Below are 18,685 nucleotides of genomic sequence, written 5' to 3'. Positions count from 1 at the left end.
ATAATATATTTTTTTACTACTTCCAATGAAATAAGCTATACGTTTATTAAGTTTTTAATAATAAGACGTGCCTATAATTTATTGGAAATATTTTATGTTGAATAGTGAAACTTAACACTGCGCCTTATTTTCTTAATATAAGGAATAAAAATAAATAATTTTCTTGAGTGGGTATCGAACCAACAGCTGAGAAAGCGAATTTACCACAGTCCAAACTATAGTAAATATTTTTGCATTGTTAGTTATACAAATTATAATATGTATGGGAACTCAATTAAAATATTTAACAGTTAATTTTGTAAATCAACATAAATAACTTACGGTACCGTATTTTGTGGTGCTAATAAAATTGTAGTTTATTTTTCTCAGAGCAACATTATTCTTGTTCTCATGAGGTTGCATATTCGACAGCTTGGTTGTCAAAATCAAATCAAGTCGTTCATGTCATCATTAAAACATTGTTATCTTTTTCTTTCACATTTTAAATAAAGTAAAGCTTTTGTTAAGGCTTAATTTCATATTAATTACAAAATTTTACAAAGCATATATTCGCTTACGAAAGCTATTTTTCGGTGAGTACAGTTTTGCAAGTCATAAAATGAAGATCAAAGTAAAGCATATAAATAAAATGCCGTGTTCTTATACATCTTTTTTATGTTTTCAGTAAGAACTATAGTTGTTAATTATGGATCGTCTTTTACGTCTTGGTGGTGGTATGGCGGGTTTGTCACAAGCGCCTCCACCTACTGATGCTCCGGTCGTTGATACCGCTGAACAAGTGTATATATCATCATTGGCGTTACTTAAAATGTTGAAACATGGTCGTGCCGGTGTACCCATGGAAGTCATGGGTCTTATGTTGGGTATGCACAATTTTTGCTATTGCTTTGTTAATACATATTTATATTTTTTTATAATAATTTAACCCTGTATTGTTTTTCTAGGTGAATTTGTTGATGACTATACAGTACGTGTTATTGATGTATTTGCAATGCCCCAGACTGGTACTGGAGTATCAGTAGAAGCTGTTGATCCTGTATTCCAAGCAAAAATGTTAGATATGCTGAAACAAACTGGTCGACCTGAAATGGTTGTGGGCTGGTAAGTAATGAATATAATGCCATTAAAAATGTATTTCTTTTTTGTATTTTTGTATTATTTATGTTATAATGTACATTATTGTCATTTTAACTTGTAGGTACCATTCACATCCTGGATTTGGTTGTTGGCTGTCTGGTGTTGATATTAATACACAGCAGTCATTTGAAGCATTATCTGAAAGAGCTGTAGCGGTTGTTGTTGACCCTATTCAGTCAGTTAAGGGCAAAGTTGTTATAGATGCATTCCGCCTTATTAATCCCAATATGATGGTCCTAGGACAAGAGCCACGCCAAACCACTTCCAACCTGGGTCACTTACAAAAACCTTCAGTTCAAGCATTGATTCACGGTCTCAATCGCCACTATTATTCTATCAGCATTAATTACAGAAAGAATGAATTGGAGCAAAAAATGTTGCTTAATCTCCATAAGAAGTCATGGATGGATGGGCTAACATTATCAGATTATAAAGAGCACTGTGTAATAAATGAAACAACAGTAACAGACATGCTTGAATTAGCCAAAAATTATAACAAAGCCCTTGAAGATGAAGAAAAGATGACTCCTGAACAACTTGCAATCAAAAATGTTGGTAAACAAGATCCTAAGAGACATTTGGAAGAGAAAGTCGATGTATTGATGGCCAACAACATTGTGCAATCCCTTGGAGCTATGCTTGACACTATGGTATTTAAATGATTATCGAACGGCATTTTATATCAGTTTTAAGGTCAAATAAAATAATAATTGTAAATTTGAGTCTCATATTTCCTTTTGTAACCTTAAAAAATAATATTTGCCTGTAATTTAATTGTTATTTTAGCTACTTAAATAAAATTCAATACATTTTTATACATGCTTTATTTTAGTAAAATAATCTGTGAGGTGCTATTTTTTTACGAATTTTTGCAAGTTTGTTTTCAATTATTTCATGTTTCATATTTGCAAAGTCTATATCGAATGCTGGTTTCAAATTTTTTTGAGATAAGACTATATTTTTTATGATAGATTTTACTTTTTTTAGGGCATCATCAAAGTTGTCCATGTTTACCTAAAATGTTAATATAATTTAAGAAAATAATTGTAGGAGTACTGTTATTAAAATATCACAGAATATTATTAAAATATCACAGAATCTTACAGTGTCCCAAAATAAGCCAGGAGATTTGCGATGTATTTCTTCATAATCATCTCGTATATTTGTAGTAAAGCTTTCTAGTGGTAGCTTTAATGAAAAGACACCATTAATGTACTTAATAATAGACTATTTTAATAAGAAAATAAAAAAAATACGAATCAGTAATGACTCATAATTAAGTAGGTAGGATTAGGGTAGGTATCTTCAATATATCCCGTGTTGAATTGTGGAGTTTGTCTTGTTACTAGTGCAAGGAAATTAAAATAATTCATCACTTAGAGTAGGAATCGAACCCGCAACTGTGGTCTTTATAATCAGACGCAGTTTGCTGCGTCACGGCGGCGTTATAATAATTCTCTTTATATAGCTACATTATTGTAACTATAAAATTGGAGTTATTGGATGCGTGTCTTATTTCCAAAATTAAATAATATCTAATAATAACTGTGCCAAAATTTAAAATATAATGTATTTTTTTATAAAATGGTAAAATCTGACGCTACTATATTTTACCTCTTCATAACGTTCCAGCTGGTTGACAATAAAATTTGGATCATCCAGCCTAGACTCTACATGGAGTAGATTTACTGAAATTATAAAAATCATTTAAGAGTGCTGGTTAAGTAATGTTTCAAAAAACTCAACGCCGTGCTTTTGCCTTGGTGAGGCGAAGGAGCGAAGAAATGAAAATAGTAAGAAATAATTATTAGTTACCCTCGAGTTTATAACGAAGCTTGTGGAATACTTAATATCTGTTCCGCGTTCAGTGGCATTTGTGAAGCATCGAGGAACATGAATGCATGAATGCATGAATGGCAAAGGACCTAATCGAGAAATATTAGTACATAGAAAAAGCCGCTAAGTTTTTATATTATTTTAGCTGCAATTATACATATTATAACATGACCGTTAGGGAAAAAATGTATTTATTTTTACCAAAATTTCGAGACCTGATTGAGAGACTGTGTACTTAACTGTGTAAATAAAGTTTTTATGGAAGAGGAGAGCAGAATATTTTTCATCACACTTTAGTTTATGTTAATAGATTAAAGCAGCAATCGCGTTGCTGAGTCAATGTGTATGTAGTGCAGCTACGGGTCTCTTTTCCTTATAATAAAACTACTAAGTTAACTAAATTAATAATATCTATAATATAACAATCTATGCTTAATATATTATTTTATACATAAGTAGCTATATCTCATATTGTAATTTCAATATTTTTTTAAATAAAGATTAATTAACAGACATGAAAAATTATACAAATATTTTTATATTTGTAACGTATCTAATTATTATTTTGCGTTAGTTAGCTTTACTAACAATGTAGATATAAGGCTATAATAATATATATAGTAGGTACGTACAGTTTTGGATGCTAGTGTCACTAGTTTGCAGCAAGCCATTTTCTAACAGAAACGCTAGCCACAGGTCAGAGTCCTGCGGTTTGATGCCATCTGCGTGCGGCCACGGCACCTTCGCGCTAATTGATTTCATTAATAATTTCTCCACTGAAATCAAATTCCATTATGTGACGACCATTACGCAATTTTATATAACGTTTTTTTTTATTTATACAACAATAAAAAGATAACAATACAACCAGAAAAAGAGAAATGTTACCCATTAGCATAGCTTTATATATTTTTATTGCTAGGAAATATATACGCGTATTTTATGAGACAGACAGAAAGCTAAAACAGCACAGACAAAAAAAGCGAAATTTAAGCTAGGTGGCGGAATTCAACGCTACATATACTTATACAAACTATACAGTTTCAGCTTTAGATTTTTTCACAAATTGACATAAGGCCAAGATACATCGTTCTTAAATTTACGTCCGAATACTTGATAATAACACTGCGAGTTGGTGGAACTTAACACCGCAATTTGCCTAGTAATAGAGTGGGGAAAATGTACATGTAATCTTATACCGTCGAGGCTGAGATCGAACCCGCAACTTAGACCAATAAAATAAAAAAAATAATTTAAAATGTCTTATTACAATCTTTCACTGATTGCGGCTCTATCATCATTCCTGATGGGTCAGTGCTCGTCTCTTGATCGTCCACATCAGTAATCTCGGTTGACACGAACGTAACCGATTTAGAAGATTTCCTGCTGTTCGCGAATCCTTTAAATATATTTTAAAATTAAATTTCTTTCTTATATATAACTTATATTATATATAATTACTATAATATATAATTGCCTACTGAAAATAGTTTCGTAAGTATATATATAAGTAATGGCGCATTTGGACATAACTAACAAAGTTAAAATCTTCTAAGAGTTAATAAAATTGTTTGAAAAAAAATATATAATAACAACATTCTGTTGCATACATGCTTTTATAATTATGGTTGTCAATTAATGTCATTTTTATATACCTAACTATGCATTTTTAATAATTTTTATCTTTTATTATAGAATATAAAACTGAATATACTTTTATTAAATATGTGAATAAATTTTACATTTTTAAATATAAATTATTATAAAAAAGATACATTTAAAAATATAAAAAAACCACTCTTCCGAGGGCGGGACAAGGGTCCAAGCCATCGGTGGCTAGGGCTCCAGAGAGAGGAACCGCCGCACAATACGTGCTGTCTCAAGTAATACTGCCTTCTGTATCCGGTTCTTGATCCAACAGCTAAGCGATAGCCTCTTAAGGTGTTGGTCGAGGCTTTTCGCTATTAGACCGTTAACCGAAACCACTCGGCACAATGATAGTCGCATTGACATCCCACATGGCGGTAATCTCATGGGCTAGGTCCAAATATTAATATAAAATATTATTAATATTATATAATAAGTACCTTTCCAAGAGGAAGATGTATATTTATTATCAATGCTTTTACGTAATCCACTGTTTCGGCGGTGCTTATTTTGGAACCCTTCATTTAGAGAGGATCTGTAATTTAAGGTCTTATTTCTTCGTAACATTATAATAATACAAAATAATAATCATTAATTAAACTATATTACATTTATCATTTGATAAGTATATAGTTTTATTAATTAACATCAATTTGGGGCCAGTCGTGGTGTAGGGGCACAAACGTGTGAATGTAATCGCGACAGGTTTTGGGTTCGATCCCCACTCAAGAAAATTAAATATGTTTTTTTTATTTTATTTCTCCGTTCTCTGGTGCCGAGGCAAAGCGCGGCGTTGAGTTCCGCCACTAAACACGCTATGCCTCTAATAATGCCTCTAATAAATGAAGAACTGAGTGTCTTAACATAAGGTTCCCTCTGCTTACCTATGCAGCTGCTACCTATATATTTTAAAAACAAATAAATAATAACTTTCATTATCATTGAATATAGTAAACTTACGTTTTAAATTGAGTCTTCACTTGATTAGATTGCAAGCCACAAACATCGCTGACGTATTCGTCGGTATCGATATTCTGTGGTTCTTGATATATGGAGAAAATGCTAGAGCTCTCGCTATTCTGTTTGTACGTTTCTTTATTGCTACCGACGGTTACGGGACTCTGTACACAGAAAGTTACATGGATACCCTAATGCACATCTACAATGTATTTACAAGAAAATAACGCTTGAAACGTTTTTGAAAATGGCTCATGGCATTTTATGTAGCAATAGGAATAAAATACTAGTTTTCTAAGTTATTTACTGTTTGAACTACAGAATGACAATAAAGAATTAAAAAACTGGACAAGCGCGAGTCGGGTTCGCCCATCAAGGGTCCCGTACAAAAATTGGTCTTGAGCTTTTTCAAAAATTCAGGCTTAAGCTTAGTCAGGGCTTTCATTTGATACCTATACCAGTCAATTTTTGTTGAAGATAAAGAATATTTCATGAGTGCGATATTTATCTAAAAAAGATGAATGAGCCATTGGTCGTCAATCTAAAAAATCTGTTTAATTTATTATTTTTTATTTTGCAATGCTTCGTTTAGTGTTAAATTTTAAAATAAAACTATTGAAATTTTAGGCAACATCCCTTGTAAATAATATATAAAATTCATACGAAAGAGTGTTGGTCGTCATAGCCCTTTATACTAAAAATACATACAGACGTCGGTGTTACAATTCTCTTTGAGGCTTTGTCGTACTTTTCGTTTTCATCGTCACTATTCATCAATAGAGAACAGTTTGAGCCCATTACAAACTCGTAGTGGTCAATATCGCCTGGTATGACCTTAAAATGGAAAAATAGATAAAAAATAAAAACAACATTTACTCATGAATGAGATGGTGATTTTTAATCTATATGTCATTCGACTCTTTGACGTATTTATAGTGTTATTAACATATTATTTTTCATTAAAATTAATTTCTTTCTCCGTATAATTAAACTATAAATAAAAATAAATCTGAAGATACTCATTTTTATTTCCCAAGTGGTATTCCACACCACATCGAAAAATATTATTATTATAAAAATATTCATATATTTTATAACAATAGGAGTCACCTGCAGAATCTCATTAAGAATGCCGCTTATAATTATCCGCCCAGAGAGTACCACTTGCAGGGTTGATATTTCCATGGTCATATTCATAGATTGTTTCTTTAGGCAGGCGGCATTTCTGAATCTTACAAAGAAAATATAATATAAATTACTCTAACGGGTTAGCCAGAGGGACTGAAGCGCCAAACTCTCTCTCTCTGTATATCTCTTTCGATTTCTATACATTTAAATGTTATATCTTTATATGTAACTAGCGGACGCGCGCAGCTTCGCTTGCTTATTTAGGGGTGAATTCTAATACACCATGAAACACGTGTTCAATGAAATACTTTTAAATATCTGAATTTCAAATTTTATTAAAATCGGTGGCGATTTAAAGATTTTTCCATACAAACTTTCAACCCCTATTTCACCCTTTAGGGTTAACATTTTTCAAAATCCCTTCTTAGTGGATGTCCAGATTATGAAAGTAAACATCTGTCCAAATTCCACGTTTCTACGCACAGCGGTTACGGCTGTGCGTGCGTCTTACCTCAGTCAGTGAGGACAAGTCCTTTTATATATATAGATTACTAGTGGGCCCGAACGCGGCTACGCCCGCAAAAATATAAGCCTAAATAAATAAAATAAGTTAAAAAATAATAATAAGTGGAGATTTATTATTAGAAAAAATATCTGAGTAACCGAAATGAACAAACAAAAGAAGTAAAAGTAACTAAAGGAAATTCTTAATATTAGAAAAAGAACCTAAAGTTTGCCGTGCGCGCGTACTAAACATTTTTCTATATTAAATAATTAGTATTAATATTAATAATTAGTCGGTCATACTATACCACTCGTAGGCTAGGTCATTTGGAATCAGTGACATCTTCTTAATTATTTATTAGAATGTTATACAGTAAACTATAATTTCCATCTAGACGAAATGCTAAAAGTGTCTATTATATTTATTTTCATAAGGATGAATATCAAATTATAGAAATCATCAAATTTTTGTTAATGTATACAAATCTATATCAGCGCGCGCCATGTATGGATTAAGCAAACTCACTGTGGGTGACGTTTTCTTAAAACAACAAACTTTGCAAGCCGTTGCTTAGCAACGCGTAGCGACGATTGTTATTAACATGGCGGAATAAATTGCATGTCAAATTAATTATTTTAATATATTGGTATATATCGAAAATATTACAAATATGAGAAAAAAAAAGTATCCTATGTTCATCCCGGGACCGTCAAGTATCTCTATATGAGTATTTTATCACAATTAAATTAGCGGTTTGGCCCTGATTGCGTAAAAGACAGACAGACAGACAGAGTTACTTTCGAATTTATAATATAGGTATGGATAGTAAATAGTATAGGAAAATTTGTTATTATAATGAATTCCCTCACGTAACAATGTCTTTATAAAACAAGACTGAGAACGAGAAAAGAATGAAAGACACTTTCATTTTACTTTAGTAAAGAATGAAGTGAAAAAATCTTTATAACCACTTCTATATATAATTATTTCTTACTCTTTCCGTTCTCGTTGTCTATAAGCAAGTGCCTGCTTGTCCAAACAGAACGCCAATATCAAATATGGCCGATACCCTCGTAATTTCAACATAAGAGCCCCAACTAAATCCATTGTAACGATTTTTACTTTTCCATCGTTTATAAATGCTTCCTCTCGACCTAAAATATATTTACCAAGAAATGATAATATGTAATAACAAATGTTCTGGATAAATAATAATATTCGAGGGTATTTGTAAAAAAATTGCTACTTGAAAGATCGACGTTAGAACAATAAATAAACAAAGAATTCTTTTTATTCTGTTACTTTTAGCTGATATATTCTTAAATAAATATTTGTTAATATGTACTAGAGGGATTTCTAAAAAGAAGTCTAAAATCCTACTTCTTATAGATGTCGACATAAATACTAAATATATATACTAACTCAATCCATAAGTTTCGCCGTTCATTTCGGAGTACGTTAGCAGGTCGCCGTTTAACAACATGTCGTCAAACTCCCTTCTCGTTATAACTTTGTAGTGGTCCGGGTAATGGTAGAAAGCTGTGGTATGCTGCAATGCCAGTTCAATATTTGTACATTTCAAAGCGAGTTGACGTGATAGAGTACCTGAAAAATTAAAATAAACTAATATATATTTTTTTTCATTAAAAATTTCAATTATTTATTAGTTTTACAAATCTCTCTACTCTATCTCCAGGATAGGTTACGAAAATCGTGTGAAAGCCTCTACGATATCTACTTTCACACACTCGTAGAAATTACATGTTTATTTTAGAATCTAAACCTATTGTTTTACTTTTTTTATTTACGTTTATATTTCCATTTCTTCGCTCTGGTGTCCAGGCAAAGCGCGGCGTTGGCAGAAAGTGGAGTTTGTTAACACTAGGTTCCCTCTGCCCACCCTGCTGTGTGCGGGATACAGCGTGAAGCTGATTTAATTTTTTTTTTAAGTTTTTTACTTACATATTATCTAGTTTACGTAACTTGTGTTAGTTTATAATGAAACCTATATAATATAATTCATTATCACAAAAAGAATATTGTATTTTAGAATGAAAAATAAGGCATAGGTACGACTTTTTCTTCTAAAAGTGATACAAAACAATTTCAATGCATAATTCGGCGTCGAGCCAAGCAACAATAGAAATTTGACTTTTTATGCATAGGATTGTTAGAACTCCGATGTTTTGGCGTGTTGTTAATGGCTCTTGGCTCTGGTAGCCATCTTGTTCTCTAAATTATGGGCGATTTAGTGCCCGTATTTAATGGCGAAGTGGTTTAAAGCTAGAGGTTTTATTCAATAGTAGTTCTGTATCCAACACATGAATGGTTTCGATATAGGTACTACTTTATAGCAAATTTGAGGCCGTCGTGTCGCAGCGGCACAAGGGTGTGACTGTAACGCGACGGTTGTGAGTACGATCCCCACTCGAGGAAGTGAAATATTTATTTACGTTTATATTTCCATTTCCTCGCTCTGGTGTCCAGTCAAAGCGCGGCGTTGAGTTCTGCCACTCAACACGCAATGCCTTCAGAATTCGGCAGAAAGTGGGGAACGGAGTGTCTTAACACTAGGTTCCCTCTGCCTATACTACATTGATTATTCATATTTATAAAAAAACTAGCGACCCCCTTGCGGCTTCGCCCGCTTTTACTACTGGATTATTCATATAATGTATGTTTGCAAAGCACTTAAGATAATGTGAAAATTAATTAAACCCTAATGCAACCCGCATTTTCGTAGTTTCAATAAGGATTTTCCAATTGTTTCACACAGCAAGGATTTTTTAGTAGGTACCGTAATTTTACGGATACGGATACGGATTTACGGACTCGCTTGTATAAGCATAACGTCGCGAGGCGCGTTTCGCAGCAAGGATTTTTTGATATTGTAACAACTTCTAAAGTACTTATTAAAATGAAAAACAAAAACATTAAATGGCCAACGTAACTAATATACTTATTTATATGCTAAGAGTAAGGGATAAGTGAAACTTGACTCGATACAGCTGATGTGTGAACAGCGTGATGTGTCAATAATTAAATGCGTTTTTCTCTTAAACTATTCGCAATTTCGAAATAGTTTAAAAAGCAAAATTTTATCTTCGTTTAACGTAGAAAATTAATAAAGTATTTTAAAGGATAAGGATTAATACCATTATGGAGAAATATCCCTCACAATAAAAAATATATTGAAATTACTATTTTTAGACAGAAATATGATCACTACACGTTATTCTTAAAAGATACGAATATGCCATCGCGGACTTTTTTGTAGATCTTATTAAGAGGAACAATACTCTAGTACATTTTTTTCATTTTTTTCAATAAACTATATATAAACCTTCCCTGAGAAATACTCGACCTAATGGTGAAAACCGCATCCAAATCCGTTGGGTGGTTTAGAAGAAGAAGAGTTAGAAAGTTCAGACAGACACAAAAAGCGACTTTGTTTTATAAGATATAGGATATTTATTCCTGTTGAAATTACATTCTCTTCTAATGAGTCTCATCGGTATTTTTTTCTGCTATCACCACGAAGCAATCCATAAAGTTGAGGGTAACCACACACCGGCCAAATAGGTTTGCCTAACTTTCTGGGTCGCCAATTATTCAGTATTCGACGTTATACTATTCGTTGCTAGCCTAATCTAATGGCTATGGATATAAATATATATTCACACACAAAGCATTGTAGGCAGAGGGAACCTGGGAACCTATTGTTAAGGCACTCCGTTCCCCTCTTTCCACTTAATTCTTGAGGCATTGTGTGTTGACTAGTTAAACTTAAAGCCAGGCTTTGCCAGAGCTAAGATATGAAAATATTAAATATTTTATTCTCAAGAATCAAACCCACAATCATTCTGTTGCACAATTCCCGTTAACTATCACACGCTTATACCTGCGCCTCCGTAAAGGCCTTTCTTGTTCTGTTTATTCTTTTAAATATCACAATTTAATAAATATAACTATGATTTTATTAATAATAAAATTTCCAATACCTTTCCCAACAGCTTCATATCCAACAATAACTACTAAGGGAATATCAGTATTGTCGGCGGGAGGTGTGTACGGGGAGACTTGAGATCGTGACAGCTGCTGGATGTAGAGCAAGCGTAGAAGACGATGCGAGGCAAACGTGTTAATATCTGGCTTCATGTTCATTTTTGAAATTCTCTAAAAATATTTTTCATAGATACTCGTAAGTATATTACAAAAAAAATATTGATTTTGATCAAAAATAATGAATCACTTTGAAGAACACTAGCGTAATTACCTTATACATAAAGTAAATAATCTATATATATATATAAAATCGAAAGGTCACTCACTCATCACGAAATCTCAGAAACTACATGTGCTAGGAATCTCAAATTTTGCATACGAGTTACTTATAGGACGTAGGTGCTCGCTAAGACGGGAATTTGCAATATTCGACTTCTAAGGGGTTGTTTTTGGGGTCGAAAGTTTGTATGAAACTTCATTACTACAAATGCTAAGTCTCAAATTTTGCTTAGACGTCACTATGACGTAGTCATGGAGACAAAAATTAATAATAACATAGTTCACGCGGGTGTAACCGTGAGCGGGCCGCTAGTAATAATATATAAGAACGACCGGTGGAACGACCCCCTGCCAGATGGGCCGACAACATAAAGAGGTTGGCGGGAAGCGGATGGGTCCGAAGAGCTGAGGATCAAGTGTGGTGGCGAGAATTGGGGAAGGCCTACGTCCAGCAGTCGACAAAAGATGGCTGTTGATGATGATGATGATGATGATAAAACAATCAAAAAGATTTTATATATACGTTAATAAGAAGATGAAAAATTCAAAACATCAAAGCTATGTCTATTTCTTTGTAATAACAGAAATATATTAAAGACGATATATTCTCGGTATCAACGTTAGACTTTAACGTTAGTCGTAGAATATTATACGGCTTTACTCATATTAGAATATTGAACATTCCGTAAGACCTAGTTATCCGTATAGTTTAAATAATCATAATATGTTATTTGGTAATTTAATTTTGAAATTTACTAACAAATTATATACGCCCGCTTGAATTATACAAATATTTATTTACGTGTATTTACGAAAAACCGACCTAACTAAGCACTTTAAATTGACATAATTTTTTTATTTATGAACCGATTGTAAGAAAAAAAAAATCCTAGATGTTTTCAGGAGCTTGCCAGAATCCAATAGTGAAAACCGCATCTAAATCGGTCAAGCCGATTCTGAGCACAGACAAACAGACAAAAATTTTAAAAATCATTGTTTTGAGTTTTGTAACGTTATTAAAGGTTCCCAATAACATTGTTTTTAAATATCTTCCAAGTACAAACACGGATCCTCTTACGATTTTATTATAAGTGTAGATATAGATAAAATAAAATTGCCAAATAATACTTAGCTGCCTCTCATACTATTGTTAGAATTGTGGTTGAGTTAGAAATTTAGTAGTGGCATCGAAACGTAGGGGGGAGTTGGTTTAATAAATAGGATATTCGGTACATGGAGATTGCGGGTACAAATTATCTACTACTGGTAAGATATATTTTGACACTATAGTAGTTAGATATATATCTACACGAAATGTTCGTACTTTCATTACCAGTAAATTGATAATAAAAAATAGCAGAATAGGCAGAGGGAATAGAGTTAAAACACTCAGTTTCCCACTTTCCATTGCATTGCATTTTGAGTGGCGAAAATCACTTACTTATTACCTTACGCGTGGTGTGCCTTGTTACCAGAGCTAAGAAAGGAAAATATTAATAAATAATAATTCATACCCCGAGCGGGAATCGAGCCCACAACCATCACGTTTACAATCACACGCTTGAACCACTGTGCCACGATGGCCTCTAAATTGTAAACTATAATGCAAAGAATTAAATATTTCTTACCTGTTCCACAGGATCTACATCTTTAGCATCCAAATTCAATATTGATGGAAATGTATTATATACTACGTCGTTATAACCTCTGATGCTACAGACAGGGTTGGAGCGCAAGTCGAGAAGATTCAAACGTCTCATGTTCTTCATGTACACCGCCAACTCCAGAAGCGTACCGAAGCTGTTGTTCCGGGCGTGAAGTTCCCGCAATCTACATTTAATTGGTATTAAGGGAATTTGTAATATACGAGAAACACTCGAAGCTAGTACTAAGGAGGAACGTTACTTTTAAAATAACGATCTTGCCTTGCTTAAATATTATTTTTGTTAAATAGTAAAAGTCATATTGTGATCGTAAGTACAATTCAATTTAACTTTCATAATACTGAATTACTCTTCTTAAATATATAATCAGATATAGCATAAATATGTGAGGCCAGTCGTGGCTCACGGGCACATGCATGTGAGTGGTCGTGGGTTCGATTTCCACTCGGGGAAATGCAATACTAAATATGTTCATTTACTTGTAGTGGTAACGAGGCAAAGCACGGGGTTGAAAGACACGTGAGTGCAAATAATCAACATAAAGTGACTTGCTTAAACCTGACAACCCTGGGGTTGGGGTTGACTGACTGATTCTCTTTCAAATGATGTAGGTTTCACAAAAAAAACATGTGAGTGCAATCGGTCAACAAAAACTAATTACCGTAAATTTAATTAAAGCTCATTGCGGTCCAATTTTTCTAGGTAACCCTTGTGTAATCTATTCTACTATCGTATATCATTCTTAAAAATAAATTTCATAAAAAAAAACAGATACTTGCAGATTTCTGCAATGGGATCTTAGGCTTATCACGCTATTTACGATTGAAGATTAATATACAGAAAAAAAGTGGTTAAATACCTGTTACAGCCCGCGAATATTTTCATAGTGACAAGATTATTTTCATTCAAATTTAAATACTCCAGGTGCAACAACGTCCATAGTCCCCCCTCCGAGCCAAATTCGAAGCTCGATATGTTGTTATAAGACAGGTCCAGCCACAAGAGACGCATGTGGTTGAGGTTGTCCAGCCTCTGAATGTGATTGTAAGAGAGATCCAGCTTTCGCAAATATCTGGTAGAAAATTGATGAATATGAAAAAAAGGAATAAATATAATAATTTATAACAAAACAAAAAACCGACTTCAAACTATAAATTAAAAAGTAAAAAATAAATTTACTTAACATAAAGTGAAACGTACTTTGATTTTGTTGAAGAAAATTATTAAGGAAAGATTTTATAATTTAAAGTCGGAGGGGAACGGAGTGTCCTAACACTAGATAGGCAGAGGGCCTACCGTACTATGCGTGTTACAGCGTGAAGCTGAAAACAAAAAAGACACTTGATATTTAAATAGTTTTCTTTAATATATAAAGTAAATTGATGTTTATAATAATAGCAACGTTAAACAAATAGATTGCTGAAGCTACATAGATTTGAGTATTAAAATAATTTAATTAGTAAGATTTAATGTCGTCATCGTGGCAATTAAGACGAGTCGTACTAAAGTGATATAAATATTCTGGATTTGAAGGTCTTTTCGATGTTGATTTTTATAATTTGATAAGACAGCCCCTTTTTTTACGCAATTTTTTTTGTTCAAAAGTGGCGAAAATTCACGTTTTTCAGCTTAACAGAAAGATAAAATAAAAAAGTATATATATTTTACTTTATAAACGTATTAATTTTACCTTAGCTTTTGTAATCCACTTATATTTTTAATATTATTATGTGACAGATCCAATGTAGTAATTGACCAAAAATCACTAATATCACGAATCTCCTTAACGGCATTGTATTTATAATGGACTTCAGTTAAAAACCACTGTGCTACGAAATTAAGATTATTAGGTTTAAATAATTTACAAAATCAACGTTAGAAATTTAATGAGTACTTTACATAATAAACAAATTACCAGTTTCATAATCCAACACTGTAGTCAGCCTGTTAAAGTCCACAGAGAGATATTGCAAATACAAGAGATTTGAAAGCACCTTAATTTCTGTTAAAAAATTCGATGACAGATCGAGATATACTAAATATTTGTAATGCTGCAGTACGTCAATATCCTTTAGAAGCTGCAAAAATGTTTACATTAAGAGTTACAGTAAGTACAAATGAATTATAATTTTATTTAAGGACAAAATAAGAAAAATTAGACCAATCGTGGCGCAGGGGTACTGGTGTGAGACTGTAAACGTCAGGTTATGGGTTCTATTCCCATTCGAGGAAATGAAATATTTGATGTTTTAATTTCCTCGCACTTGTAACGAGGCAAAGCACGGTGTTAAGTTCTGCCACTCGACACGCAATGTCTCCAGAATTCGGCGGAAAGGATTGTTGAATGGAACGTCTTAATGGGAACGCAGTTTTAACATTAGGTTCCCTGTTCACTTTCAAGAAATTATATTTTAATAGCCCGTTACATGTACACACGCTTGTAACAAATACCATAAAAATTATATTTGCGCTAGCATGCTTGAGGTCTTTGTGGTCACCTCTGAAATACGTTTATTTGTACAAGTCTAAGCTTGCACAAACATGTCGTTACGTGTTTGGCCTGCTTTAAGCTAAAAATAGTCCTAATACAAATAAATTACTTATAAATTTATAAGAGGAGAAAATAATAATAGAAAGCATAGAAATATTATCTTAAACTTCACATTCATTTACCTTAGATGATACGTCTAATTTAATATAAACGTAATCCCCCAAAATGGGCGTGCGTTTCAAATAGCTAAGGCAAACGGCGACCATGTCTCGTGTGAGGACCCCATCCGCAGCATCCGGAACATCCTCAATATTTCTTATACGAACAATTGGAGAATAAACATTATCATATAATTCTGGGAAGTTATAAAAACAACCCCAGAGTTGGCCTTCATTTAACAAAGGCGTTACGGTTGCGGAAAACTGTAAGCGAGATTTCTTTAAGAGAATATTTCTAAGATATTTAGATTTTAGTTTTATTGTTTTTTAATTACAAGTGAAAACCCAAAAGCATATTATTGTAGGTCAAGACATTATTGTAAGGAAGACATGTCAGCTTGTTTAATGGAATAAGAAAGGTTGTATTTTTCTATTAATTGTATATTTTATTCTGAAATATAAAAAAATTAACTGAATTTTTTTTTCATGGATTCGTATGACATTCGAAATAGAATGTCTTAATTGTTATTAAAAGTACTTAGTGTTCTCATATTTTTATGGATCTTTCCACGCATTTTTCACCCTTTATATTTATTTCTATTACTTATTTAGATTTGAATGGTAATAGGGTGTTTTTTGATTATATACTCGCGCTTGTCCAGTTTTTTTTAATCTTAAACTATTAATTGAAAATATTTTGATTATTACTATCACTTACATGTTCTGATGTAATGCTGTCATTGCTTTTGCGACTTATGTATCTTGGAACTATGCTTAGGCTTCGTAAAAATTGTTCTTAAAATAGTAAAAATTATATTAATTGGGAAAAAAAAATCGGTTTTTTTTGAGGTAATAGGTAAACAAGGAAACTTATACCTTTGGGCACATCATCTAAAGAAAGTGCAGATAAGAAATTAATTTTGGAAATCTCAGTCCATGTCCTTAAAACGCTACCAAAACGTAATTGTCTAAAATTGGCTGTCGATATGCCGATAGACTTTCCTGATTTATAAACTGGTAAAGGTGGTGAAGGAGTGTCTTGTCTCTTTTCTTTACTTTCTTGGGCCTCACTAGACATATTATATTATTTTATTATGTTAATTATTACAGTCTAGTTATCTGGTATTTGTATGAATGTCAAGACATTCATGTATGAATGTCAAATATTTTAGAATTATAGACGTCACTTCATTCGAAAAGGTTACTTATATTAATTTCTAGAAAAATTATAAAACATAGGAAATGAGCAAAATATTAATTTAATTTAAATTTAGTAAATTATATTTTTGAAATTATTGTATGTTATATAATATAATATGTAAAAGGCAATACTATAAAAAATTTTTGGATACCTGTGATACGGACAGTCTTTAATAATTTTATTTCGTAGAACCCAATCTACGAAATACAAATTTCAGAGAAATTAAATAAAATAGTTGAAGTAATAATGTAAAGGTTTTAAACTAAATAGCGTCTTAATCTCATAGTAAATATTCCAATTAAAAGAATTTTATTATATTGCCATATAAAATAACAATCGTACTGTCGATAATAAAATAATGAAATACATATTTCAAGTTACATTCGTGTAATATGAAAATCATCTCTTGTTTATAACAGGGTACGGGTTTCTATTTCCTTTGTATTGATGATGTCCATCAATTTAGTTGTCTAGATTTGCAATCGATATTGCACACTATCGAATACCATGAAATTGTGACATTTGTTGACTAAAAATAAAGGAAATATTTGAAATATTAATATTTCTTAGTAATATTAACAAAACTATAAACTTTTATTTTAAAATATACATTAAGTATTAAAATAAAATGTTATGTAATTTTTCACAAGTATCAGTCGGTGTCATCCCGTTGCTTTTATCCTCCGGAGGATGAAAATCTGAGGAAGGTAAATTTTTACTTCTCAATTAAGCTCATTTGTTTGAATCACAAGCTTGACTTCCCTTTTATAAGACAACGTTTGAAATTTTTCAACTAAAAATTGAAATTCTAAACGTAAAGTGCACATTTTTTGAAAATTTATTCGGCTTTCCTATTTCACTTTCGCTTTTACCTTGAGTAGCTTATTCCACGTCAGTACCTTGTTTTAATAATGGAAGTAAAAACCAAATCAGAGCACACCGAGTGCAAATTGAAAATATCCCTAGAGAATATATATCTTTTAAAATACATAACTTTGAATTCCTGTGCTTTGAATAACACACTAAAGAAATAACTTAATATTATCAATTTTGTTGCTTAATTAAATTTGAATAAAATTAACTACAAGTATTCTTCTTCAGCTTCACGCTGTATCCCGCACACAGCAGGGTAGGCAGAGGGAACCTAGTGTTAAGACACTCCGTTCCCCACTTTTTTCCGAATTCCGGAGGGATTGCGTGTTGAGTGGAACTCAACGCCGTGCTTTGCCTCGACACCAGAGCGAAGAAATGGAAATATAAACGTAAATAAATATTTCACTTCCTCGAGTGGGGATCGAACCCACAATCGTCGCGTTACAGTCACACCCTTGTGCCGCTGCGCCACGGCAGACTATTAAACTTAAACAAAACTACTAGCTGCCCCCATGTTTATATTTGAAGTGAACTAATGCGAACATGTAAACTGTTCAGCTGAATAAATGGCAATACCGATAATGTCATTTTGCAGCTTATTCAACATGAATTCGCAAAATAGTATGCATTATGTGATAAGGAAGACGATCAATAAAAAAAATTGTCATGGAATTTAGAATTTCTCTCTGCCTACCCTGCTGTATGCGGGATACGGCGCGAAGTTGATTTTTATTTCAATTTATTTTCGAAATTATTGAAAACAATATTTCAAATATCGCCGTTTCACTAGAATGAGGAGTTGTT

General features: G+C 32.4%; 2 protein-coding genes across 2 annotated transcripts; one reads left to right on the top strand and one right to left on the bottom strand.

The window, feature by feature from the left end:
* The first annotated feature begins 402 nt into the window (after positions 1–402).
* Positions 403–1,952, top strand: Rpn11 (regulatory particle non-ATPase 11). The gene is made up of 4 exons (XM_085185577.1): positions 403–572; positions 665–863; positions 945–1,101; positions 1,199–1,952. The coding sequence occupies exons 2-4, from the start codon at positions 686–688 to the stop codon at positions 1,797–1,799; spliced, it is 936 nt and encodes a 311-aa protein (XP_085041703.1). The 5' UTR covers positions 403–572; positions 665–685; the 3' UTR covers positions 1,800–1,952.
* LOC146539026 (uncharacterized) lies at positions 1,945–16,885 on the bottom strand. Its single transcript, XM_085185941.1, has 19 exons — positions 16,684–16,885; positions 16,526–16,602; positions 15,832–16,071; positions 15,074–15,236; positions 14,849–14,987; positions 14,018–14,230; positions 13,123–13,324; positions 11,212–11,386; positions 8,633–8,815; positions 8,205–8,364; positions 6,688–6,808; positions 6,286–6,411; positions 5,581–5,741; positions 5,061–5,155; positions 4,244–4,372; positions 3,606–3,749; positions 2,752–2,825; positions 2,242–2,325; positions 1,945–2,151 (listed from the first exon to the last, which is right to left on the bottom strand). Exons 1-19 carry the CDS (start codon positions 16,883–16,885, stop codon positions 1,966–1,968), a joined length of 2,874 nt encoding a protein of 957 aa, XP_085042067.1. The 3' UTR covers positions 1,945–1,965.
* Between the last annotated feature and the right edge of the window lie 1,800 nt (positions 16,886–18,685).

The sequence above is a fragment of the Heliconius melpomene genome, chromosome 5, assembly GCF_056956725.1.
Source record: "Heliconius melpomene rosina isolate 202511_hmr_F chromosome 5, ASM5695672v1, whole genome shotgun sequence".
In the NCBI taxonomy this organism is placed as follows: Eukaryota; Metazoa; Arthropoda; class Insecta; order Lepidoptera; family Nymphalidae; genus Heliconius; species Heliconius melpomene.
Note: the sequence above shows the minus strand (reverse complement) of the source record. Positions and strands in the feature narration are given on the sequence as shown.